Source organism: Podarcis vaucheri (assembly GCF_965113315.1).
Source record: "Podarcis vaucheri genome assembly, chromosome: 8".
Classification (NCBI taxonomy): Eukaryota; Metazoa; Chordata; class Lepidosauria; order Squamata; family Lacertidae; genus Podarcis; species Podarcis vaucheri.
In genome coordinates, this window is record NC_138766.1 from 4,221,321 (window position 1) to 4,249,157 (window position 27,837).

At 42.2% G+C, this 27,837-nt stretch overlaps 1 protein-coding gene and 1 long non-coding RNA gene across 6 annotated transcripts in view; both read right to left on the reverse strand.

The window, feature by feature from the left end:
- Positions 1-27,837, reverse strand: part of CFAP61 (cilia and flagella associated protein 61) — a 150,733-nt gene that overhangs the window by 33,462 nt on the left and 89,434 nt on the right. For 4 of the 5 annotated variants that reach the window (XM_082234208.1, XM_082234206.1, XM_082234207.1 and 1 more), the window contains 3 exons: positions 26,134-26,232; positions 21,868-22,036; positions 9,815-9,989 (listed from right to left, as the gene is read on the reverse strand). In XM_082234208.1, coding sequence (XP_082090334.1) covers positions 9,815-9,989; positions 21,868-22,036; positions 26,134-26,232 — 443 coding nt within the window. The remainder of the gene's footprint in view (positions 1-9,814; positions 9,990-21,867; positions 22,037-26,133; positions 26,233-27,837) is intronic. The other variant, XM_082234209.1, reaches the window with a different exon arrangement.
- LOC309538932 lies at positions 22,040-22,728 on the reverse strand. Its single transcript, XR_014222521.1, has 2 exons — positions 22,621-22,728; positions 22,040-22,543 (listed from the first exon to the last, which is right to left on the reverse strand). It is a non-coding gene; the product is annotated as an uncharacterized lncRNA (long non-coding RNA).

Here is a 27,837-nt window from a genome sequence, read left to right on the forward strand (position 1 = left end):
ATCTTTTGTTTGGTTACAGTACTTTCAAATAAAAATTAAAAGTCCTGCAAAAAGGATATGTGGAATTGGGGGAGGGGAGAGAAGAAGAAGTAACATAGCTATCAGAACTCAGAGGATTCTCTCTCATCATTCTCTCTCATCAACCAGAAAAAAAATGTGTGTTTCTTACATATCTACCATTTCCTCATGTTTCTTTTCCTTGGTCAAATATAATGAAATCCACAATGGGCCGGGAACATTCACTTAAGGAGTTGGGGACTTGCTGTAGGAAAACCCAAAGAAACTGAAGGCCTGTCTAATAAATATGTGTAGGGCTCATTCCAAGCAAAGTTAAGCTTTCTAGCATTATACTGTATTTTGGGGTGTAGGTCCTAAATAAAGTGTGAATGGGCTAGATGCACAGGAGAAATGAACAGGGAACTTATTCAGGAGCCCTGGTTAGCTGCAGTTGTTAGTGGTAAACGTGGGTTTGCTGCCTCACAATTTGTAAAGTGGTCCTTAATCCCACTTAATTTAAAACAAAATTTTAGGCATGTAATTCTCTTTTGCCCATTGAAAGAAAGGGATTGCCATGTTCATAAGTTTCCATTATGCTCACATGGTGTACAAATTAGGGCTAACTCCTGATTAAAGAAAGCTTAGTCAATGGCCTGGTTTACTTCTGTGGAGGCTGGTCCATAAGAGCAACTTAAGTTTGTCTTCAACCAACCCACACCTCCCTGCCTCTTTACTTATAAGCGACTCAGGGGGGTGGCCCTGGCTATCATCTTCCTCTTCCTTAGTCTCTGTGTTGCCCTTGCAGAACTCGGCAGGGAGATGGGGACAAAACCAGAATTAGTTGGCCCAGGCTATCATTGTCTTTGGCTCCATCTGCTGTCGGCCTCCTTGCCTTCTGCTGCACCATTCCCGATGGGCGCCAGCCACCCCTGGTTTAGCTGATTTAGAAATTAAATGTGCATATTAATTAAAAACATATTTATGAAGCAAAAAGGCTTTATTTTTCAAGTTATATATTTATTATTTTACTTGTAAAATTACTATCCTGCCCTTCCTCCCAAAGGAGCTCCAGGCAGCAATGTTTGTATTACAGCAAGATTAATATTAGAATACTTTTTCTGTTGTATGTGTGAGGGGGGATGCCTCTTCGAGATGACACCCACCATATGAAGCTGTTATAAGCACTTGCATTAAAAATATTTTTTTAAAAATTACCATTTATTACCTAATTAAACAGGGGCACCCTTTTGGATGAGCAAAAAGTTGATTAAATGTAATTAGCATTTAGCTGGAGGTACAATATGAACTCCCTATGGTTGGTTTTCTTCTTTACAGAAAACTGATTCCTGATACATTTACAAATATTCCAAATTAGAGAATGGTCAAAATAATTCCTTTCAGTAGTATTAAGTTTTCTAATTATTTTGTTGTGACAGTCCTGACACCCATGAGAATTGTCTGGGACTATTTTATTCACTGTTGGCAGTACTGTAGAGATGTTACAAAGCAATATTCATTTCAAATCCTACTATAAAATCAAAAGTAGTATTGAAGATATTCTGCTATGTTAACACTGCTGAATTAGGGTAAGTAACAAAGAAATAGTTTTGGAATTTGACCACAATCCAGTCCTTCATAAAAAGGCATGAGTGGTGTTGCTTTGGAGTTGCATTTTAAAAAAATATTTACTTCATACATATAACTCTCCAAAACAGTGTAAATTTTAATGAACATTTTATATTCTTTGTAAACAGCTTAGAAATTCTATTTACATTAAGCTGTGTACAAATAAGATAAATAAATAAGACTGTAGTTTTCTCATTTTCAGAAGAATCAGAGCCAGCAAAGATTGTACTGGATTTCTCACCATTCAAAACAAGGTGAAGAAAACAATTGTCTATGTCTATGTTGTTTTATTCCAAAGAAGCCATAAGGTGCTAAGAAAGGAGGGTGAAATTCAACAGCCGATTTTCAGCAATGAAAATGGATGGCAAGTTTCCAGGTAGAATGATCTGGGTCAGTATTAGCTTCTGCAGGCCCTCTAGGAGAGCTCATTGCCAGCGAAGACAGATGTTGTTCTGATAAGGTTCAAAACTTATTTGAACACTTACACCCCCCAAAGGACTGGGGATTGCCAAAGCCCAACACAAGTGAAGTTTCAGGAATTTAAAGAGGCAGGGTTCTAGTTGTGAACCACAGAGGCACTCAAGAGTTTGGTCTCTGCTTTCTCTGAGGGAGACCTTCCACCTCCAAGAGGTATTTGGGGAGTCTCTCTTCAGGCTCAGAGCCCAGTAAATTCTTAGACCTCAGAACAGAGATGCAAGACATCCTCCCAGCAGCTTACTTCTTTTATTGTGGTAGCCCAACGGTCACAGTGCTGCATCTGTGTGTGAGGTGGCCTTGAAAACACCTTCACCCCTATTGCTTTGTAATGATGATGGGAAATTATTTTAAAATATAAAATAACTTCAAACTTAATTCCCAGCTGGCAGCAGGTGCTGCAGGTGTTTGCTGGGGCCACGACACCCAGAATGCCTTGCTCTGGGGAAGAGCAAAGGATAGGGCAAGAGGTCAACAGAGTTCAGCAGAAGCCTTGCTGACTGGTTGATAGCTAGCAACATAGCAGCATGCAGAGGCAGACAGCAGGTTGGGTGGTGGGTTGGCTGGCATCCAAGCAGCCATAGGAGGAGCAACAGCAGTTGGGTGGCCAGCAACAAGACATTGCCATGGAAGCAATGGTGGCAAGTGACCCTATGGACAGCAGATTGGGTACATGATGCTCCATCCATCTCTATATGCCACCTGAGCCATGTGGCTCAGTGTGGCTCATGGTAGGGCTGCCCTTGCTTCACCTGTCAGCTGCAGTATGTGTTCAGGTTCATGTAAGAGGAGAGAGTTCCAAGTTGTTCAGTGCTCTGAAGACAAGAACCAGCACATTGAATTGAGCCGGAACCAAACTCAAACACCCAAGCCCCTATAAATCAGTCACACTGCTGCATTGTACACCAACGGAAGCTTACTGAAGGGAAAGCCCCACATAGTGCATTTGCAGATGTCAAATCTGGATGTAACCAGGGCATGTGTAACTATGACAAGATCAACATTAACAATTTAATGTTCTGCAGTAGTGAATAACACATTATGAGCATAAAGAGCCAGCATTTGCACCATAACACAGAGAACTATATTGCCAACCTGCTACAAATCTAAGTAACTTGACATGCCAGAAAAAGGCGAGCTACTGTATCTTAAATAGATTCATGCATAAAGCATCATAGGGCAGGATTGACCTAAACAGCCTTGTCAGCAGAAGTCCTGCACAAGGACTTCTGCTTGAACCACAGGGCTTTCCCCCTTCTCCTCCATGTGTGTGCCTCACATTGGCTCGGGGGGGGGGGGCAGGAAAAACCCCAGAACTGTGCATGGGGAAAGTGGGGTTTGTGTCATTCCTTCTGGCAAGCAGGAATGCTTGTGCAGATGGAATGACAGGAAAAGCACAACACTGAATTCCACCCACAGAGCAGGGACTCAAAGGTCATCAAATCCAATTAGCTGAACCAAAGCAGGCACATCACCATGTCTGTCTCCAACAAAAGGACCACATAGTCCTGTGTGCAAAATAGCATAAGCAAAGTGCCTCTCAGTTATGAACAAATGTGCAAGCAAGTCAAACAGAGAAAATATTGGAATGTTGGGGTGGGGGGGTGGGAGCGTAGAGGGAAGGAAGGGATTCTTCTCTGATTGCTCTTCCCCAAAGGAATTAACACCCACGCCACCAAGTATCTTTCTCTATGTGTGGCTGTTCCTGATGCTCAAGAAAAAAGGAAACAAGAAACCAAAGTTCTGGAAATGAGAAAATTCCTCATTTTAATCCTCATGGACCAGAATTGAGATACCAGAGGGGGAAAGGCAAAAAGAAAGCCCCCTTCATCCAGTGAGGAAATTTTAGTGCTACAGTTGTTCTAGATAGAGTATTCTAGGGCTTTACACCTTGAACAGGTGGGAATTTGGTTAACATCCTTTTTGTCACTATCCATTATTGGACCCACAGTCTTCTTTAACTACAACAACACTCCTATTAGCATAAATCCTTTATTTCTGAAGGCAATTTAAATTTACATTTACTTGCCACAAGACAATTAATGTTCTCTATGTGACCTCAAGAAATCATGTTTTCAATATATTATAAACATCCTATGTATGCCTTTTAGATAGTAATTGCAGAATAAACTACAGTGGTACCTCGGGTTACATACGCTTCAGGTTACAGACTCCGCTAACCCAGAAATAGTACCTCGGGTTAAGAACTTTGCTTCAGGATGAGAACAGAAATTGTGCTGCGGCGGCACGGTGGCAGCAGGAGGCCCCATTAGCTAAAGTGGTGCTTCAGGTTAAGAACAGTTTCAGGTTAAGAACGGACGTCCAGAATGAATTAAGTACATAACCAGAGGTACCACTGTATATCAATCCAATAGAATCATAATATTTTCCAAATATGCTTTAACTACATGAAAACATATTTGAGAGAAAAACTTTATTATTCAGAGAAGTTACAGCAATCATAAATAAAGCCCATTACAATGGATTTATGGCTTACTATTAGATGCTCATGTCTCACTACTGAGAATACAAAACTTTCATGATCTTAGAATCATAGAATCATAGAGTTGGAAGAGACCACAAGGGCCATCGAGTCCAACCCCCTGCCAAGCAGGAAACACCATCAGAGCACTCCTGACATATGGTTGTCAAGCCTCTGCTTAAAGACCTCCAAAGAAGGAGACTCCACCCACCACACTCCTTGGCATCTTAGTATGACCTGAATTCTTAGGCTTGCAAAAATCACATTAAAAAGAAAGCACATTAGCTGGAGCTACAGTTTCTGTGCTTCATGATGTATGTACAACAATTTCAAAGCTATAACATTCCTTCAAGCATGTTTTTAGAAGAGCTGCAAGCTGCATTTGGGTAAATAGAAAAATAAGTGATCCATTAAAGCAGTTTCGCTTCTTGCATCCACCCACTTAGCATTATTGAAAATGAATGGAAACTTAAGAATGACCATTAGAATCCGAATTATAATAGCTATATCCTGCTTAATTCTAACAGGTAAATCTAGTACAATAGGTAAAGGGAGGGTTCCTCCCAAGCCTGGAAGTCCCTGGTACAATGCATAAAGACTTCCTAGATCACTAACATAATGATTTGTATCCACACTGCCACAGACAATGAAGAGGCCCATGACAAGAGTGGTCTCTTCTTAATGATATTCTCTCCCTGGCTGTAGTCTCTCCCGTCACGTCACACACCATCCTGGAAGTTCTTGGCCCTCTTAGGAGCAGCTTCTCATGGGGCCCAGCGGAACAGGGAAAGCTCCAGCACAGATGTGGTTCTTTGCAGTGGTAGCTTATGCCCATGGGGACTGGTGGGGCGCAAAGCAGGGAGGCCCATGGTAGGGGAAGCCAGAGTCATTTGTTGCTCTCCTCCTCTCTGTTGAGTTCTACAAAAGGCAACACTGAGTCTAAGGAGGAGGAAGCTGACAAGGCAGCACTTGTCATTAAGGTGGCAAGCAGGGCGGGGGGGGGGCTGAGGGCAAACTGATGTTGCTGCAGCAGTGCCCCATTTGCCCTGGACCAGCCTCCATATGTTCGTTGGCTCAGAAACTTCCTGCTGCCTATTTTTGGATCTAAGTAAAAGGCAGTGGCGTAGCGTGGGGGGTGCAGGGGGGCCCGGCCGCACCGGGCGCAACATCTGGGGGTTAGGGTTAGGGGGCGCAAATCCATGGGGTAGGAGGCGCAAATTACTTGCCTTGCCCCGGGTGCTGACAAGCCACGCTACGCCACTGGTAAAAGGTAAACTATCCCCACCCCCAATGATTCAAAGCAGGTATTGACAGTAACAACCTATTTAATTCAATGCAGAAAGCATTATTTCCCCTTCCTTCTGACAGTGTTATATGGTCCTGACAGCCACCTCCAGTCACCAGTCCAGCTGCCGCATCCTGGATTAGTTGTAGATTCCAAGTCACCTTCAAAGGTAGCCCGACATAGAGCGCATTGCAGTTATCAAAGCGGGAGATAACCAGAGCATGTACCACTCTGGTGAGACAGGGTGCAGGCAAGTAGGGTCTCAGTTGGCATACCAGATAGACAGCTACCCTGGACACAGAATTGACCTGCACCTCCATGTACAGCTGTGAGTCCAGGCTGCGCACCTGGCCTTTCAGGGCACAGTTACCTCATTCAGGACCAGGGAGGTCCCCACACTCGCCCACCCCCTGTCCCCCAAGAACAGTACTTCTGTCTTGTCAGGATTCCACCTCAATCTGTTAGCCGCCATCCATCCTCCAGCCACTTCTAGCCACTCACACTGGACGTTCGTTGCCTTCACTAGTTCTGATTTAAATGAAAAGTAGAGCTGGGTAGCATTTGCATACTGGTAAACACACAGCCCAAATCCCCTGATGTTCTCTCCTAGCGGCTTCAAATAGATGTTGAAGAGCATGGGGGAGAGGACAGAGCCCCGAGGCACCCCACAAGTGAGAGCCCAGGGGTCTGAACACTCATCCCCCAATGCCACTTTCTGGACATGTCCCAGGAGGAAGGAGCAGAACCACTGTATAACAGGGCCCCTGGATCCCAGCTCCTCCAGACAGTCCAGAAGGATACCATGGTCAATGGTATCAAAAGCTGTTGAAAGGAGGAGGAGGAGGAGGAGGAGGAGGAGTTTGGATTTGATATCATGCTTTGTCACTACCCTAAGGAGCCTCAAAGCGGCTAACAATCTCCTTTCCCTTCCTCCCCCACAACAAGCACTCTGTGAGGTGAGTGGGGCTGAGAGACTTCAAAGAAGTGTGACTAGCCCAAGGTCACCCAGCAGCTGCATGTGGAGAAGTGGAGACGCGAACCCGATTCACCAGATTACAAGTCTACCACTCTTTCACCTGTGTTCCTAGCCTGCCAGAGATCACTGACCAGCATGGCCAAGGCAGTTTCAGTCCCATGATGGAGCCTGAATCCCGATTGGAAGGGATCCAAATGGTCCGCATCCTCTAGGCATGTCTGGAGTTGTTCAGGGACCACTTGCTCCATCACCTTGCCCAACAATGGAAAATTTGAGACTGGGTGATAGTTGGCCATAGTGGCCAGGTCCAAAGATGGTTTTTTAAAAAGCAGTTTGATAAGCGGGTCTGGGAAGACTCCCTTACAGACGGAAGCATTCACCACCCCACAGAGCCCATCACCCAGCCTTGCCCAGCTCACTTTTATGAGCCAGGATGGGCAAGGATCAAGGAGACAGGTGGTTGTTTCCACTCTTCCAAGCAGCCTGTTACATCCTCAGTAGTAACAGATTGGAATTGATCCCATGCAACCTATCTAGACAGGACTCTAGCACTCTCCCACCCTGTATGGAAGCACTCTCCCACCCTGGCCCTGCTCCCACTGTGCAGTCCACCTCTTTCTGAATCTGAGCGACTATCTGCAAAAAAAATGCAAAATCATTGCAGGAGATCTTGGGGTCTTCACCAGACCCTGATGGCAAAGGTAGTTCTGTTAGATTACAAACCACCTGAAAGAGTCTCCTGCTGCTGTTTTCTGCAGATGCAATAGAGGCGGTGAATAAAGTCCTCTCTGCTGTCACTATCACCACTTGTTAGGCTTGATGTTGAGCTCTAACCTGTGTTCAGTCCTATTCAGAATGATTTTTCTGCCAATGATACTCCAGCCATTTCAGCAATTGTTTCATCACCCTCAGCTCTGGGGGAAATCACGGTGCCATCCGGGTTCTATGCAATCAGAGAGGGTGCTTAAGAGCCACAGTCAATAGTCCTGGTTAACGCTGCACCAGGGAATCAGCGGAAAGGCCATCAACATGGAATAAAACATCCCCTACCACTCTCTGGAAACCATTTGGATCCATTAAGTGTTGGGGATGGAACATCAGAATCAGTCCCACCTACATGCAGAGGGGAAGGGTCATGGAGAAGTCCAGTTACACTAGAAAGTGATCTGACTATGGCACTTATTTTGTTTCATTTTTACTGTGTGTGTGTGTGTGTTGGTTGAGAGCTCTTTGCGGCATAGTGTATTCAATAAACTTGTACATAGAAGTTTCTGATGAGACTATCACAAGCATCCCAATGGAAAGTGTTTTTATACTGGAGGAAGTCAGATATGCATCTCCAGTCTCTTGGGGGGTATTCTCAGCAGAGTTTAATTTCTGCCAGTGGTCACCAGGCTTCAGCCCTGGCATATTTTCAATGTTTGGGCTCAGTCTTGAAACATAGTAAGTAGAAACAAAATTAAATGCTCCTAAGCAGAAAAGATATTAGCAGAAGGTGAGAGGGGAGCCTGGTCACCTGACCTCCAGTTCCTGAGTCACGGCTGCATACTGTGACATGGGAGAGTCTGTGTGTTTCCAACTGCGGCCTCAACACTATCTTTCCTCTTCCTGTCCCAAGATGCAGCAGCAATGCAGGTGACCAAAGGTGGAGAGTATATTTTCTATCCACTCCTGAGGTACAGATATTATTTTCTTCACCACTGGGGCAGAGAGTCCCCATAGATCAAGTCTGAAGAGCCTTTCTATATTATATAGAAAGTTATTTCTGCTACGCCTCTGCAAGGAACAAGGACATCATTATTACAATGATGTGCTCTATGTGAAGATACCCTTGAAGATGACTCGGAAACTCCAACAGGTCAGATTACTGGCTGGGGTTATCTTTAGAACTTATATAACCCCAAACACCTGCATCGTTTGCCAGTTCAGTTCCAGGTCCAATTGAAGGTGCTCATGCTAGTGTTTATTTAAAGCCCTAAATGATTTAGACTCCAAATAATCTGAGAGATCACCCTCCTTCCCTACAGACCCTATTGGGTGTTAAGATCAGCCTCTTGATAGTTCCACCACTCTCAGAGGTTTGGTGGAAAATGCATTATCTACAGCAGCCCCTGAGCTGTGAAATTCCCTCCCCACAGAGGAACACATGACAACTTAACTGTAGAGTTTTCAGTGAATGCTGAAGATGTACGGTACTTTTTTACCCTGGCCTTTGATACCTGAGATATGTGTTTTCAGGACCCACCCTATTCATGTGACTGTAATTAGCTGTAACTGTTTTTAATAATGAATTTAAAATGGTTGTAACCCACCCTGGGACCTGCTGGTGAAGGGCAGGTAATTTAATACCCCATTCTATTACAACAACTGAAGAGATCTGTTTGCTCACAATGTAGAAAACTGCATGACACCCCCCTGCATATGTATAATGATGGAATTCTCTGTGGATTGGCATAGGAGTTGGCAGAAACAGGTTTAAATGTGAAAACAGTCTCCTAAAGCACATCTATGCATCTTAATGAAGGGGCAAATGTGTGTCTATATTAACATAATGTGCATGGTACCAGTGGCACACAGCGTTGGCATACTTGTACAGAACATGCAGAAAGCTCCAAGTCCAATGAATCTGCTGTGCTTCAGATCTCATATTCTTTCCAGCATATTTTAATTTAAAAATGTTGTAAATAACTGCAAAACACATTTACCAATGAAATTATCTAATTTGTTAATTAATGATTAAGGCCAGACTCTGCTTATTTCATGAAATAATTATAGATATTTCCAAACAAATTATGGATTGTTTCAAGCAAAAAAGTATGATGGCCTCCCAAACTGACATGAAGTTGCAAATTAATGCCTAAAACAAATAATGGCAGATGAAGCATTTTGCAAGGATTAATTAGGCTATAATTATATGCTGAAAATGGAGATACACTCAGCCAAAAAATGCATCAACAGCCCCTATTCTCCTTACCTGAGGTATTAACAACTTTGTCTTTTAAATACTTCATTGCTATTAAGGCATCTTCATCGTCAGAAATAGCAAAAAGGTTGGAAGGCACAACTCCTGTATATCTTTGCCTATAGTTTGTTGAGACCTCCCTGTTGGTGAACAATTTTTTGATATCTGCACCAGTAGGACATGGGGCCTGTATTAACAGATGAATAAAAATTGCAGTATTATTGTTTGATTACATCAGTTTCCTCATGGATTTATTTTAAAAATTGTAGTGTACTTTTCTATCACAATACATTAGCTAGGAAAAAGTAATGACTCCAGCAGCGGGTGCACACAACAAAGTCACCAAAAATGTGGGGAAGCTACTTGTATTTCTAATTTGCTCTGAAACATTGAAAATACGGTCTGGATGCCACCACTGTGGGAGTAAGGGCCTCCATCTTCAGATATGTGCAGTACCACAAGGAAGCAGGTAGTCCTTAAGACATTCTATTTCCAGGTAAATTAGGGCTTTAACAGTCAAAAACAACACTTCAAATTGTGTGGGAAAATAAAGAACTGCAATGGCTACCACTTTAAGATATGGTAAGATAAAGCAAAAATTATGGGAACCAAACAGTAATCTAGCAGCAGCTGTATTCTGCACTAACTGTGGAATGCCCTCCCATCAGATATCAAAGAAATAAACAACTATTTGACTTTTAGAACACATCTGAAGGCAGCCCTGCTTAGGGAGGTTTTTAATGTTTAATGTTTTATCATGGTTTTAATATTCTGTTGGGAGCCGCCCAGAGTAGCTGGGGAAACCCAGCCAGATGGGCAGGGTATAAATAATAAATTATTATAATAATAACTGAAGTTCCCAAACAGCATTCATGGACACCCCATTTGGTGCATTGCAGTAATATAACCTAGACAGATGGAGGTCAGTCAAGATCAGAATAAAAAAATTCCTCCAGTAGCACCTTAAAGACCAACGAAGTTAGTTCTTGGTATGAGCTTTCGTGTGCATGCACACTTCTTCAGATACACTGAAACAGAAGTTGCCAGATCCTTCTATATAGAGAGAAGGTGGGGAGGGGTATTACTCAGAAAGGTGGTGGGAATGGGAGATTGGCAGATAGCTGAGATGAGCCTGTTGACGACTCTTAATGACTGCAATAGGTCTTACAGGAAAAGGCAAGGGGCGAGAAGGTGAAAAATGGCTAAGTCAGGTATAATGAGATAAGAATCCAATGTCTTTGTTCAAACCAGGTCTCTCCATGGTTTTAAGTTTGGTAATGAGTTGCAATTCAGCAGCTTCTCTTTCCAGTCTATTTCTGAAATTCCTTTGTAGTAAAACAGCTACTTTGAGATCTTGTATAGAATGTCCTGGGAGATTGAAGTGTTCTCCTACTGGTTTCTCTGTTTTGTGATTCTTGATGTCAGATTTATGTCCGTTTATTCTTTGGTGTAAGGTTTGGCCTGTTTGTCCAATATAGAGAGCTGAAGGACACTGTTGGCATTTGATGGCATACACAATGTTAGACAACAGTACAACGCATCATCAGAGATCTACAACCTCTCCTGGACAATGACAGTTCTCTTTCCCAAGCTCTGGGAGGAAGACCTTTCATTGCCTACAGACAGCCACCCAATCTTAAACAACTCCTAACCCACAATAATACTACAACCAGGCTTAACACGGACACTGGCACCAGAGCCTGCAATAAACCCAGATGCCAACTTTGCTGCCACATACACCCGGACAACACCATTACTGGCCCCAACAACATCACACATACCATCTTGGGACTATTTAATTGCTCATCGTCTAACATTTTAGACGTTTGAACAAAGACATTGGATTCTTATCTCATTATACCTGACTTAGCCATTTTTCACCTTCTCACCCCTTGTCTTTTCCTGTAAGACCTATTGCAGTCGTTAAGAGTCGTCAACAGGCTCATCTCAGCTATCTGCCAATCTCCCATTCCCACCACCCTTCTGAGTAATACCCCTCCCCACCTTCTCTCTATATAGAAGGATCTGGCAACTTCTGTTTCAGTGTATCTGAAGAAGTGTGCATGCACACGAAAGCTCATACCAAGAACTAACTTAGTTGGTCTTTAAGGTGCTACTGGAAGGAATTTTTTTATTTTGACTATGGCAGACCAACACGGCTACCTATCTGTAGTCAAGATCAGGTTTATTTTGGAAAAACTGCAGTTAGAGAGCCAGCTGAAGTTTAGTAAAAGGCACCTTGAACCATTTGTACCACTTGGACACTCACCTGTAGAAGTTTACCTAACAGAGGGATCAAGGAGGAATCTATCTCCCCTGCTCCAAACCTGGTCTTTCAGAGGATGTACAACTTCACTACATCCAAATCTCCATCTTGTCTGGATTAAGCCCTCAGTTTATTAGTCCCATCTTTAGCAATTGTATAGCACAAGAGCTACTCTGTGTGTGGACAAGCTCCCATAATTGGAGATCTATCACCGTGACAACAAACCACTTTGAGGTTGTTGTTTTTTTTAAAAAAAACCACAATTAAATGGTGTGTGTGTGTATTTGTTGTTGTTGTTTAGTCGTTTAGTCGTGTCCAACTCTTCGTGACCCCATGGACCAGAGCATGCCAGGCACTCCTTTTCTTTAAAAATAATATTTATTACTTTTAAACCTTACAAAAAGGAGGGGGGGAAAAGAGAAAAGAAAAAAGAAGAAAAAACAAAAGAAAAAACAATACAGTACAATGTATAAACAATACACAACACAACATTAACACATTAAACAAAACGAAAGCAAAAACAGTTCAAAAAACACACACATCATACCATCTCAATATCCTCTCTTTCATTCCCTTGTTTCATCGACCTCCTCTCACCTCCCTTTTTGTACTCCATTTCTATTAATTATTTCAGCAAATCCTTTCCATCTTTCTCTATTTTCTGTCATATAATTATCTTAACATATTTTAACCTTATTTTCCATTAATACTATAATACTTATTTATGCTTAAATCCTTAAAATATTTCTACTAAAGCTGTATAATTTCCTTCCAATATTTTTCTAACACTCATTAATTTTACATTATTTCCATATATAGATTTTAAACTTTTTCCAATATTCTTCCACCGTTTCTTCTCCCTGGTCTCGGATTCTGCCAGTCATTTCTGTCAATTCCATATAGTCCATCAACCTGGTGATCTTCTGTCCAAGGCTCTTAACTCTTTTCCAAGTCCCTTCTGCAAGTCTTCTTCATATTTATACATGCAGTTTACTTTGTCTTCTCCTGATCTTGTTCTTATTTTCTTTCCTTTCATGCTGAAAAGTAGATCTCGGGGAAATTCCCACCTAGCAATGTTTTTATTCCTTCTCGACAAATCAACCAAATCTCCATAGTTAAAACTAAAATTCAAAAGATATTTCCAGTCGTATTTCAAAGTTCCTCCAAGTCTGGCAGTCCCCACAACTCCAGTCTCCTCCTGACCCAAGTCCAGGTCCCAAAGGTCAATAAATCTCTGCATGAAGGGATCTATCCAACTTTCCTTCTCCCGTCCAAGCGGGGCTCCAATCCTCAAAGTCTGACTTTCTCTAAATTCAGTCATAAAAGGCATCAACTTATAGTCATCAAATTGCATCTGTAAGGCTGGGGCTCTCTCCCTCTCCACTTGTACTATAGTGGTGCCTCGCAAGACGAAAAGAATCTGTTCTGTGATTCTCTTCGTCTAGCGTTTTTTTCGTCTTGCGAAGCAAGCCCATTGACGGATTAGCTGATTAGCGCTATTAGCGGCTTATCTGCTGATCGGATCAGCTGATAAGCGGCTTAGCAGCTTAGAAAAAGGGGGGGAAAGGGGAAAAAACCAGCAGGAACTCGCAAGACATTGTCATCTTGCGAAGCAAGCCCATAGGAAATTCGTTTTGCGAAGCACCTCCAAAACGGAAAACTCTTTCGTCTAGCAAGTTTTCCGTCTTGCGAGGCATTCGTCTTGTGGGGCACCACTGTACTTTAGATTCCACAACAACTTTCTCCCCCGCCTTCCCTTCAATTTGCCATGTCAAAGTAGATCCCTGTATTGATTCCTGAGTAGTTTCTGTATTAATATTCACTTTTTGTCCCAAGTTAGTCACTTTTTGTTCCAAGTTATCAATTTTTATAATCATCACATCCGTCTTCCTATGGAGCTGTTCCATTGAGTCATTAATCTTACATAGCGCAACCACTAAGGCTTCTTCTGTCAACATTCTTAGCAGTCAAAGGTCAATCCCAGATTCTCACAGTCTTATCTTGCAGCTGGAAATTCCCCCAGCTCAGCTCATGTAACAATTTCAAAGGCTTCCTCTAGGGGGAAACAATTTCTATTTGTATCAATCCTTTTAAGTACAGTTCAAGTAATAAGGTTAGTTTCAGTTTTCAATTACTTTCACTCCTTTTTAAACGCAGAAGGAGACGATGGAAACAATATATTTCTCTTCTTTAACTTACTGTCAACAAACGATCTATTCACAGTCAATGAGCATATCCAAAACTTCAGTCTTACTAGCAGCCCGTTTCCAGGTTCAGAGCGGTGGTAGTTTGACTTTTTTCACTCTCTCCTGCAGGCTTACATGGTCTAAAAATTCCCCCCTCTCCTCCTGCTTCCAAGGGGGGTTTGATGATTTTAGCCGATGGAAGTTTAATCCTTTATAAAAAGCTTTCCAAGACTTTTGCTTGCAGCCTTTTTGCTTCAGCCTATTTACAAAAGGGGAAGGCGGACTTCCTATTTTGAAGCCTCCCCGTTTCGATGCCAAATTAAGACGTTTGAAAATCCAATTTTCCATTCTACTCACGGGTAGTTGTTTAAAGTCCAATTGTCCACAGGAAAAAGTTAGCGCTCTCCGGCAACAGCAATGCAGCTTCACTCCGCCAGGCACTCCTGTCTTCCACTGCCTCCCGCAGTTTGGTCAGACTCATGTTTGTAGCTTTGAGGACACTGTCCAACCATCTCGTCCTCTGTTGTCCCCTTCTCCTTGTGCCCTCCATCTTTCCCAACATCAGGGTCTTTTCCAGGGAGTCTTCCCCTCTCATGAGGTGGCCAAAGTATTGGAGCCTCAGCTTCATGATCTGTCCTTCCAGTGAGCACTCAGGGCTGATTTCCTTCAGAATGGATGCGTTTGATCTTCTTGCAGTCCATGGGACTCTCAAGAGTCTCCTCCAGCACCATAATTCAAAAGCATCCATTCTTTGGCAATCAGCTTTCTTTATGGTCCAGCTCTCACTTCCATACATCACTACTGGGAAAACCATAGCTTTAAGTATACGGACCTTTGTTGGCAAGGTGATGTCTCTGCTTTTTAGGATGCTGTCTAGGTTTGTCATTGCTTTTCTCCCAAGAAGCAGGCATCTTTTAATTTCGTGACTGCTGTCACCATCTGCAGTGATCATGGAGCCCAAGAAAGTAAAATCTCTCACTGCCTCCATTTCTTCCCCTTCTATTTGCCAGGAGGTGATGGGCCCAGTGGCCATGATCTTCGTTTTTTTGATGTTGAGCTTCAGACCATATTTTGCACTCTCCTCTTTCACCCTCATTAAAAGGTTCTTTAATTCCTCCTCATTTTCTGCCATCAAGGTTGTGTCATCTGCATATCTGAGGTTGTTGATATTTCTTCCGGCGATCTTAATTCCGGCTTGGGATTCATCCAGTCCAGCCTTTCGCATGATGAATTCTGCATATAAGTTAAATAACCAGGGAGACAATATACAGCCTTGCTGTACTCCTTTCCCAATTTTGAACCAATCAGTTGTTCCATATCCAATTCTAACTGTAGCTTCTTGTCCCACATAGAGATTTCTCAGGATGAGAACTCTCAGATTTCTCAGATGAGGTGATCAGGCACTCTCATTTCTTTAAGAACTTGCCATAGTTTGCTGTGGTTGACACAGTCAAAGGCTTTTGCATAGACAATGAAGCAGAAGTAGATGTCTTTCTGGAACTCTCTAGCTTTCTCCGTAATCCAGTGCATGTTTGCAATTTGGTCTCTGGTTCCTCTGCCCCTTCAAAATCCAGCTTGCACTTCTGGGAGTTTTCGGTCCACATACTGCTTAAGCCTGCCTTGTAGAATTTTAAGCATAACCTTGCTAGTGTGTGAAATGAGTGCAATTGTGCGGTAGTTGGAACATTCATTGGCACTGCCCTTCTTTGGACTTGGGATGTAGACTGATCTTCTCCAATTCTCTGGCCACTGCTGAATTTACCAAACTTGCTGGCATATTGAGTATAGCACCTTAACAGCATCATTGTTTAAAATTTCAAATAGTTCAGCTGGAATACCATCACTTCCACTGGCCTTGTTATTTGCAATGCTTTCTAAGGCCCATTTGACTTCACTCTCCAGGATGTCTGGCTCAAGGTCAGCAACCGCACTACCTGGGGTGTACAAGACATCCTTGGGTGTACGAGACATCCATATCTTTCTGGTATAATTCCTCTGTGTATTCTTGCCACCTCTCCTTGATGTCTTCTGCTTCTGTTAGGTCCTTACCACTTTTGTCCTTTATTATGGTAATCTTTGTACGAAATGTTCCTTTCATATCTCCAATTTTCTTTCTTTCTTTTTTTAAAACATTTTTATTAAAGTTTCACAAATTTTAAACAGACACAAAAACACAAACAAACACAACACAAATAACAGGTATAGTTTCAAACCCTTATTTTCTTAACATCTTTCCCTGACTTCCCCACACCACCCTTCTTGTATTCCAATTCCAATAGTTAGCTCAGCAAGTTCTTGTCCCCAGCTATTACCTTATTATTATTATACTTAATTCATCTTAATTAACCAATTTTAACTTATAGACCTCAATTTAAACAACAATACTCATTCTTTACACCCTTTTCTAAGGTCGACCCAAGTTCCCTTCCACGAGTTTCCCAATTTTTATAATAATTGCAAAACAACAACAACAACAACAACATATAATTATACACCCTTTGGATTCCAAAACTCTCACCCCCCTTCCCGGTTTCGATCCCCAAAAAATGTCCATCAGTCCATAAACTCTCAGCCTGGAGATCTCACGTCCGAGGCCCTCAAATCTCTCTCAGTCCCTCTCTGCCGGTTTTTTGGGTAGTCCTTTATATTAAACATCAGGTCTCGGAGAAGCTCTGTCCCGATAGGGTCTATGTTTCTTCCAACCAGACCTCCATATTCAAAAGTGGAGCCCAAATCTTGTTTCTTGTTGCTTTCAAGTCCAAATATCTCAAATGTCCCAAAAGCTCCAACTTTCGCCTTGATCAGATTTGTAATCCACAGGTCTTCAGATCTCCTCCTTCCCACTCCTCTGAAACAGCACATATCTCTTCTTGTTCAGCTGCATAGGTTTCTTGAGTCACGTCCTTGACACATTCAGCAAGTTTGTTTACTTTTAAATTCAAAGTTGTAGCATTTGTAGCCAGGACTTCACTCTGACCTTGTAACTTTCCCAAGAGAAAAAACATTCTATCCAGCTCAGCTTGTATTTTTCCACCTGCAGCCATTGTAATGTCTCAGAACCCCCTCTAGAGGGATTCTAGTTACTTAATATCTATTCTTCTTTACTTTCCACAGTTTAAAGTCAGATTATAACAAAAAATAACCAGCAAAGATAACAAAAACCAAAATTTTTCCTTTCCAACTTTGACAGCTAATTTGACAGCTGTCAAACTCTTTATATCTCCTCAGCAGGCTCTCTCGCGGATCACCCCTGGGTCCCGGGGGGTTGCACTCCAGCTCTTAAAATCAGTTCTTATCCTCCAGCAAAGTTACTTATATTGTCAAATCATGGAATTAGTAGCTTTTGTCCCATAAAGAGAAGAATGTTCTCTCAACCTTAGTTGTCAATTCTTGCTTTAATTTATCTACAGGAGGGGGAGACGGACTTCCTTTTTGCACCTCCCCCAATCGTGCCAAATTCAAAGAAAAAGATTTTTAGTTCCAATTTCCGTACTACTCACGGGTTGTTACTTTTAAAGTCCAAATGTTCAAAGGAAGAAGTCAGCGCTCTCCAGCCATGGCTTGCGGCTTCGCTTCATAGAAGAAGCGGTCTACTCTCAGCACCACGCCACTCTCCGTCCCCCGCTCCGAGGCCTTTAGAAAGGCTTCTTCGCGGGTCGGGGAGGGCACAAATGGTGCCCGCCGAGTCACCAAGTCCACAGGCTTCAGTGCCTGTGGTTTCTGAGGGTCCCCGCGTCGCCGCGGCGGCAAGACCCGTCTTCCACAGAGCCGATTCCCTCCGGAGCTCGGAGGGAATCTGCCATTAACCTTTCCCGCTAACCCGGAACATATGTCCAATTTTCTTGAACAGATCTCTGGTTTTCCCCATTCTATTGTTTTTCTCTATTTCTTTGCATTGCTCGTTTAAGAAGACCTTCTTGTCTCTCCTTACTATTTTCTGGAAATCTGCATTCAATTTCCTGTATCTTTCACTATCTCCCTCGCATTTTGCTTGCCTTCTCCCCCCCGGTATTTGTAAGGCCTTGTTGGACAGCCACTTTGCTTTCTTGCATTTCCTTTTCATTGGGATGGTTTTCGTTGCTGTCTCCTGTATAATGTTACGAGCCTCCATCCATAGTTCTTCAGGCACTTTGTCCACCAAATCTAAATCCTTAATTCTATTCCTCACTTCCACTGTGTATTCATAAGGGATTTGATTTAGATTAACGGCCCAGTGGTTTTTCCTACTTTCTTCAGTTTAAGCTTGAATTTTGCTATAAGAAGCTGATGATCTGAGCCACAGTCAGCTCCAGGTCTTGTTTTTGCTGACTGTATAGAGCTTCTCCATCTTTGGCTGCAGAGAATATAATCAATCTGATTTTGATGCTGCCCATCTGGTGATGTCCATGTGTAGAGTCATCTCTTGTGTTGTTGGAAAAGAGTGTTTGTGATGACCAGCTTGTTCTCTTGGCAGAACTCTATTAGCCTTTGCCCTGCTTCGTTTTGAACTCTAAGGCCAAACTTGCCAGCTGTTCCTTTTATCTTTTGATTCCCTACTTTAGCATTCCAATCCCCTATAATGAGAAGAACATCCTTCTTTGGCGTCATTTGTAAGTCTTCATAGAATTGGTCAATTTCAGTTTCTTCAGCACCAGTAGTTGGTGCATAAACTTGGATTACTGTGATGTTAAAAGGTCTGCCTTGGATTCGTATCGAGATCATTCTATCATTTTTGAGATTGCATCCCAGTACAGCTTTCGCCACTCTTTTGTTGACTATGAGGGCCACTCCATTCCTTTTACGGGATTCTTGCCCACAGTAGTAGATATGATGGTCATCCGAACTGAATTTGCCCATTCCCGTCCATTTTAGTTCACTGATGCCCAGGATGTCAATATTTATTCTTGCCATCTCATTTTTGACCACATCCAACTTACCAACGTTAATGGTTCTTACATTCCAGGTTCCTGTGCAATATTTTTCTTTACAGCTTTGGACTTTCCTTTCGCTTCCAGGCATATCTGCTACTGAGCAACCTTTCGGCATCAGCTCTGAATCTACTTGTACTTGTCCTCCGCTCTTCCTCAGTAGCATGTTGGACGCCTTCCGACCTGAGGGGCTCATCTTCCAGCACCATAACTTTTATATGCCTGTTGTCTTTGTCCATGGAGTTTTCTTGGCAGGGATACTGGAGTGGCTTGCCGGTTCCTGCTCCAGGTGGATCACGTTTGGTCAAAACTCTCCATATGACCTGTCCATCTTCGGTGGCCCTGCACGGCATACCTCATAGCATCTCTGAGTTATTCAAGCCCCTTCGCCACAGCAAGGCAGTGATCCATGAAGGGTGTGTACACACACACACACACACACACAATTTGTTTAATCATGTTATGTTGATCTTTGATTTGTATGACTATTGAAAGAAACTTTGCCACGGCCACTGTGATATCATTGGACTTGTCGTCCAGAGAATATTTGATATAGTAGGCTTCAGATTGACCCGGCCAATTTGCCAATAGTGGTTTAATCAATAGTTCCCAAGCTTGATCATACTGTCCGCAATGCAATAAAATATGCCTCATGCAGTCAACATCCTGAGAGCATACATAGATCCTATTTTGATAAGGGATACTTCTCAGTTTGCCGTTTAACACTTCTGATGGGAATATATTTAATCTGGCTTTGGTGAAAAGACACTGATATGTTGGTACAGACAAATTTCTAAGATATGCAGGTATCTGAAACTCGAACCCATAGTGAATTCCTACTGCTAATGGGCCACAGATAACATGAGATTGAGATCGGAGATCACTATGTGATATGTCCCAGAGCCTTTGCCTCAGAGATTCAAGGGCAGTATCATTGCCCAGATGGTACAGGAGAGAAGGTGGCAAACCAATTGAAGTGGCTTTTCTAACCATAATTTTCATCCATAAAGCTGGTAAACTCCTTGTTGTTTAGGTATGGAAGTTACCCCTTCCCTAGGCCAAAGACTGAGATCTTGAGCCAGTATCTCAGGGCAGCCCACCATGCTTTAGTTGATAGAGGACATTCACCTGTCTTTAAAAATAGTATTGCATTTGGAACACAATTTGGAACTTGTAGGAGGGACCGGAAAAACTTTGCCTGGAAGCCATCAAACCTGGAGAATGAGCCACTGAACCAGATGTTTGAGGCGTAGAGGAGTTGAGAGACAGATTTTGCATTAAATACCTTAATGGCTGATGAAACATAATGGCCTCCCCTTGTATAAAAGAATCAAAGTATAGCCAGTTTGCTTACCTCCGCCTTTTGATAGGCGGTCTGCCAATGATGTTTCCAAGACTTGGAATGATGGGATAGAAGACCTAGGCACCGGAAGAATTTGGTCTGCTCTAGTTTGTGACCATCCAGTACTCATTTACTCGGGGAGAATCTCTTCTCCACCAGCACTTTTGATTTTTCATAATCCATTACCAGAACAGTAGTCTGAGAATTTCCTTAGTTGGTAGTGCAGGCCAGGTCTGGTTTGGGAGAGGATGGCCGTGTCATCCGCATACAACAAGAGAGGGGTCTTTCTCGTCCCTATTTTTGGAAGATGGCCATCAGGGTCCATTAAGCTTTCCGCTAAGTCATTCAGAAACAAACTGAACAAAGTAGGGGCCAAAATGCATCCCTGTCTCACTCCCCTATCCTAAATGGTGTGTAAATTTTGTTAAGTAAAATAGTTCACATCCCTGAGCCTCAACTAACTTTCACAGGGATTCTGAGGAACTGAGGCAAATATTGATGGCAACAGATGGAAGTTCTAAGTCTTATTGACAAATTAAAAACTGGCATTGCACTGAGTCTAGATGGCATCCACTCAAGAGTTCTTAAAGAACTCAAAGATTGATAGACTTACCAAGCATACAGAAGAGCAAGTCTTGCTGAAGTAGAACCAGCATGACTTCTGCAGGGGCAATTTTGGTTTCCCTAATATTTTTTAATTCTTTGAGAATGTTAACAAACATTATAGAGGTGATCTAGTTGACACTATGTACAGTACTTAGATTTTCAAGAAGCTTTTGACAAAGTACTACACCAAAGACTTCTGAGAAGCATAGCAGTCATTGAATAAGAGGAGAGGTCCTGCTATGGATCAGAAATTGGTTAAGGAACAGGAACCAGAGAATAGGAATAAGTGGGTAATTCTCTCCATGGACTAATGTAGAAAGTGGAGTCTCCCACTACTTTGTAGTGAATGGAGCATGTGAGGGTAATTAAAGTCACCCATTACTCAGAGCAAATATCCTTGCTGATATCAAGAAGAGCTGTTTTATAGTTCTGATTCATTTCAGCAGGGCCTGTGAAAGAGAACAGGATTGTGCCCTTCGTGATCTCCACTAGCGGACTTATGTAGTCCGATCCAATGCATATTTGTTGAGATTTAAGTCTCACTGAGTTTAGTGAGGCTTACACTTAAGTGGAAGTGCATGGGATTGCATCCCCAACTTCTGAAATTTATTTTTTACTTATTTTTAAGCAAAATTCTGTATTGAGTTTGGTGCATTAAAGAATTGCAAATTTTCCATTGTTGCAAAGAAGTCACTTTCTCTGTGCTCTTTGATTTCTCTACATTTGTGGGTTTTCATTCATTCATTTTCCACCTTCACCTGATACTGCTGGCCAGCACAGAGAATGAGATGGTCATAAGGCACTTTTCTCCCATTGGAAACCAGTACATGTTTTGCAGCTCTGTCTATGCCAGTCATTTTTCCAACCACAACATTAATCCATGAACTAAGTGACATCAGTGCGTAGTCATTCTCATTAAAACAATGGCTGTGAAGAAAGAACATGTGATTTTTTATTAGTTGACTGCAAGCATGAATTGTATACTTGGCGAGCTGGTTAAAGTCTCAGAGTGCATCAAGTGCTCTATCTTACAGAAGTTTACTGAAGTCCACAATGAGAAATTATTCAGTATAAAGAACTTGAAACAAACAAGTAAAACAATAACCCGTTCTATTAGATCACGTTATAAAATACTGTAAATGTAACAATAGGATATTAAAATACATATGAAGTTTGAATCATACTTTGCTTCAACTATGATCAGTAGTAGGACAATTCAACAATAAAGTGTGGAGATGCTAATTTACATTGAAACTATGTTAAACTGTAAATTCCTTGAGGTAGGGACATTATGGGCTGGATTCAACTAGTCAGGCAGCTGAAACAAGTGCAATGAATTTCACTAGCACAATGGGGCTCCCTCCCCAACCCCTGTATCAGCTTGGGGAGTGATAGGAGAGCCCAGTCCAATATGCAGGGGTAGGAAAGAGGAGACTGTTTGGTCTGGCAAGCAGAAATGTTCACACTGATGAAACAATGAGTTTAATGACTAGTTATTAAACTGGAGGAACAATCAGACAGTGAAAGAAGGGTAACCCCCCCCACTTAGGAGGACTATAGGAGAACCACGAAGGGGCCGACACGGCTCAATTAATGACTGGATATTCACCCTGAATTTAATAATAATAATAATAATAATAATAATAATAATTTTTATTTATACCCCGCCCTCCCCAGCCAAGGCCGGGCTCAGAGTGGCTTACAAGCAATAATAAAAACAAGTTGAATGATTACAACTTAAAAACAAAATTAAAATACAACATTAAAATATTGAAACATTAAAATATTAAAATTTAAACATATCAGGGGCAAAGTGTGGGGGAGGGTGTGATGGAAAATTCTGTTTACTGAGCATGTTGAGTCCCCGAGTGTTTCTCCCCCTGCCAGCAAAGAGTTAACTGGCCCGAGTTGCAAGGGAGGTGGAGTGGCTGTGGGCGAGATTCCTGGGTCTGTGAGGGGGAGTCTGTCAGGAGGTGAGGAGAGCGAGAACTCCCAGGAGATGCTCTCAGAACCCAGTTCAAATAGACAAGACACAGTCCCACACGATGCTTTGCAGGAAAATGGGTCCTCAGAGGGAATACTCCGACAGGAAAGGGTAATAGTCTTTCTGAGACCAAGGAGGATTTGGGGGTCTGTAGGGAAACAGTCCAGTTAAAATCCTACGTTCCTGAAGTCTGATCTATGGAAGATGTGTAAAAGGAAGTAACCTTAAGCCTGAACAGCATACAGTCTATAACTTGAAACAGTACTGTATACGTTTTAATCAAAAGCAACAGCACTGTTTGTTACATGTCTGTGGAAGAAGAAGAACCAAAACTCCTTGTTTACATCTTTATAATAAAGTTTGTTTGCAACCTGTTTTCCAAAAAGAAAAATCCACTGTCGCTCGTGATTCATTCTCCATTGGGGATTTTACCTAAGAGAAAGGGAAACAGGCCTGGCGCAGCGGCTCCAGGGAGAGAGAGGGCTGTTGTGCCCATTGCAGAGGGTGGGGGGTGCTGGTTGTGCCCACACAACAGGCACCCTTCTCCAGAAGAGAGCCCAGAGAGGGAAGCTGTGCCAGGCAGGGCCTCCGGGGCGGCTACGCCTCCTTGGCCCCATGGCCGGCGAGGAGCTTCACCACTGGGCTGGCCGAGAAAGAGAGAGGGCTGTGGTGTGCCCAGAAGTTCCTTGTATGACAGCCCCGCACCAGCGCCACGCCACTGCCACCAAGGACATGGAAAGATCCCATTGGGTTCCAAGAGGCAGAAGCAGAACTGATGAAGTTCCAAGAGATGTGGTAATTCTCTTTGAACACTATGGGCTCAAAGATTCAATTTGCAGAGCGCTATGGAATGTTAGAAACCTAAAATACAACAAAGCCACCATTGTAACAGGTGTAATAAGAAACCAAGAAGAAGAAGAAAATATTAAAGATTGGGGGGAATTGTGGAATAATTGGAAAATTCATATATGCAAATAAGTTCATTAGCAGGGTAAATGTAAAACAAGCAGCTAAACATATTTTTAAGAGAAACTAAAGAATAACTTAAAGATGGAGTAATGTAGATAATGCAGTGTAAAAATTAAAGCTAAAAAGAAACCACAAAAGGGGAGGAGGAGGGAAGACAAATATATGTGTATTAGAAATATATGTGATTTGTGTTTTTGTAATTTGTATGTTTGTAAAACTTTGAAAAACCGAAAACTAGAATTTATATATATATATATATATATATATATATATATATATATATATATATATATAAATATTATAGGATATCAGCCCAAACACACTGCGGCAGAAGAAGGGGAACTTTGACCTCTTACCAGTGCAGTGACTAAAGCATGTTTAACTAAATCTTTGGACCTTTAAAAAGAATGTACAATTTAGTCAGCCATGGGGCAAGCTCACTGTGAAATGCTTTTTTAAAAAGCTTCTTCTCACCAACATAGTGTCCCTCTTTGAATGGCCATTATTGTGTCTATGTCCGACAAGTCAATTCAATCCTAGAGGGGGTGGAAGCACCACAAACATGGTGTTTTTCAAAACTGATACAACTTCTGAAACCAGGGAGATCCTATGAAAGCCAAATCATATAGGCTGATAGCTCTCGTGAATGGAGATGCAAAGTTATTCATAGGAATAATGGTCATGTGTCAGGGCAGGTGGTGGGAGCAACTGTTTCATTGGGGCAAGACCTACTGGGAAGGGTTGCTGTGCTCACTAGGCCTGCGCTGTTTTGTTTCTTTGGATAAAGAGTTAACTTCACTGACACCTTGTGAGCCATTGCTGACCTGTGAGAGATGCCAGAGGCCTCCACATGGTGTGGGAATCAGAAATAGGCCACCCAATTGAATATCACAAATGGGAGGGTAACTGGAACACTCCCGCCCCCCATAAAATCTCAGCTCTCTTACAGGAGGTCTCACTCAAGGTCATTCTCTGCTGACACTGGATGCAGTTAGACAGGCAAAAATTAACCCCTCTCTTTCCCCTTTATGTTGGAAGGGTTGTGGAAAACCTGGTTAATGTATTCATGTTTGGTGGGAATGTCCCCATGTTAAAAACTTTTGAAACAGAGTATTTCCCATTATATCCTCAACCAAGGTCATGTAGCACCAGATGTTTTGGTAACTGTGGAGCGTTTTTCACCCAGACAGCTAGGCTTACATCTAAGGCTTCAAGATGGGATTTCCATCATCTCCACCCCCCTTCACCAGGCTCTTCTGCCACTGGAAGAGTCACAAGCTGCAGTCTGCCCAGTTGCCTGGGTGAGGAGATCCTGCCCCAAGTTTGAAAGCTGATTCTAAGAACAGTAATTATTTCTTCTTCCACATTTATTTTTAAAGTTTATAGAGATGTTACTGAAATATTACAATCTACCATCATGATCATGAATTTACACAAAGAAGGCAATACTTGAATTGCTGGGTTTTGTGGAACCCTCTAGAACAGGGGTCAGAAATCTGGATCACCAGTTGTCCCCTTACTCATTGCTGAAGACTACTTTATGGAGTCATTTACTCAGCAAGACTTGTCCTGTATTGATGTAAAAGCAGAAGGTATTATTCCTTTTGGTTATAAATTTCCAATCTTCCCACAAGTTCTGATATAATAGGCTATCAACAGTTCAAAATTAAGGTTACCAGTTGCAGCAGGTGAAATGGTGAGCTACACCTGATGTCTTAATGTTCAAGTGTAAACAGTTACATGCATGTGTTCCTAAGCGAGAAAGATGCATCCTTCTCCCCTCCAGTCTGTGAGTTTTAAATTCTAGGAACATTGGGGTTATGGGCTGAAACCTGAAGAATAGAAGCTCATTCAGACTTTTACACTAACAACATTTAAAAAAAGGCAAATTGGGGAGTGATCTGGTAGGGACAGATGACAGGGATCACAGGAAAGTAGGAAAGCCAAACATGACAACTGTCCCTGTCATTCATTACACAAACCAGCCACATAACAGATATATATTTCACAATTTGAAAATAATGCTTACATTTCAGTCTGTCCAACATTACTGAAAATGATTTAAACAAACCTGTTAGATAAAAACCGGTTATGTAGACAATTTGACTCTGCTTTCCCAGGAAGTCCATGAGTTGAAATCAAGGTTAGGTTGTTAAATTTCAGATGTGGACTAAATGAGGGGGGAAAGGGGGGAAACACCAAATCAGATTTGTTGAGGCAACACTGCTGAGACTTAGCTTACATTCATGTTTCGTACTTGTAAGCAATTGACTTCCTCACCAACTTACGAGTTCTTCTTGGTTGTTCAGCATTTCTTATGCAATCATGCGAAAGCTAAAGGTATATGCTTTGCCAGTGTGGTCATTAGTAATCTAGTTGGCTTTCACAAACTATTTTGATGCTTAAAAACAACCACACATGGTTACCATAATTTCCAAATATTTGCGGAACCAACTGCTCAGTGTATTCTTGGTCCTAATGTTGAAATGCAGTTTATGGATAGGGTGAGACCTTCACTGAAGAGTATTAAGACAACCAAATCTCTACCAGCTACTCTCTTCCCATATTTCACAGGGCTGATTTGGATACAATGCTAAGCTATGGTTAAATTATAGTTTATCATTAGGTGACAAGGACTTGGATTATGTATTTTCCACTTCCCTCTACTCCTCTGGCATAACCATGGAGAAGATATTTGAAGCACCCCCTTTGTCTGTTAAACTAGCCAGAGTTCCTTGTTACACTGATCCTAAAAGAATTGCACTGGCTCCCAGTATGTTTCTGAGCACAATTCAAAGTGTTGGTGCTGAGCTTTAAAGCCCTAAATGGCTTCGGGCCTGTATACCTGAAGGAGCGTCTCCACCCCCATCGTTCAGCCCGGACATTGAGATCCAGCTCCAAGGGCCTTCTGGCAGTTCCCTCATTGCGAGAAGTGAGGTTATAGGGAACCATACAGAGGGCCTTCTCAGTAGTTGCACCCACTCTGTGAATGTTTTTACTATTTTTTGCTGGGAGCTGCCCAGAGTGGCTGGGGCAACCCAGTCAGACGGTCCACTTCCAAAAACATTGGAAACACAAGGATTGAAATCAGGGGTGCCAACATGAATAAAATATTGTGGAGGCCCAGGTAAGCCCCACCCTGCAAAATCAATCACATGATGAAGTGCACACACATGATTTGAATGGGAATGCCCATCCACTTTGTGGGGGCCCAGCCCCCTCAAATATTTTATTGTGGGAGCTGAAGCCCCCACAGCCCCTAGAAGTTGGTTCCTATGATTGAAATCATTCAATCACACACAATCTAAAAATGGACAGAATTAACTGCCTCAAGAAGAGGCTGATTGGAAGAAGCAAGGTCAGGGCAGTGAAACATGTAGATCTAGGGGACAGCCTCCTCTTTGGGTGAACATTTTGAATCACAAAAACTCTTACAATACAACATTGTGCATATTTGCTCAGAAATAAGCCCCGCTGTGTGCGTGCCAACAATTGGGGGTTTTTTGGCTTGTTGCACAGTAACAGTTCTTCACAGCACACAATTGGGAATTATTGCATTACATCTATGCAATGATTTTGATTACAGATACAATAGTGATTCATATATCCTAGGTTTATATTCCTTGCTATCCATCTGAAAGCAAATAAAACAAAAACAAATTTCTGGTCACTGGAAAAAATGAGGGAAATTATGAAATATCTCTAAGGAGAATTGCTTCTACTTTTAATGTAGGTTAAGAATGCTGAATGCCATGTGTTGTACAAGCATTGGGCA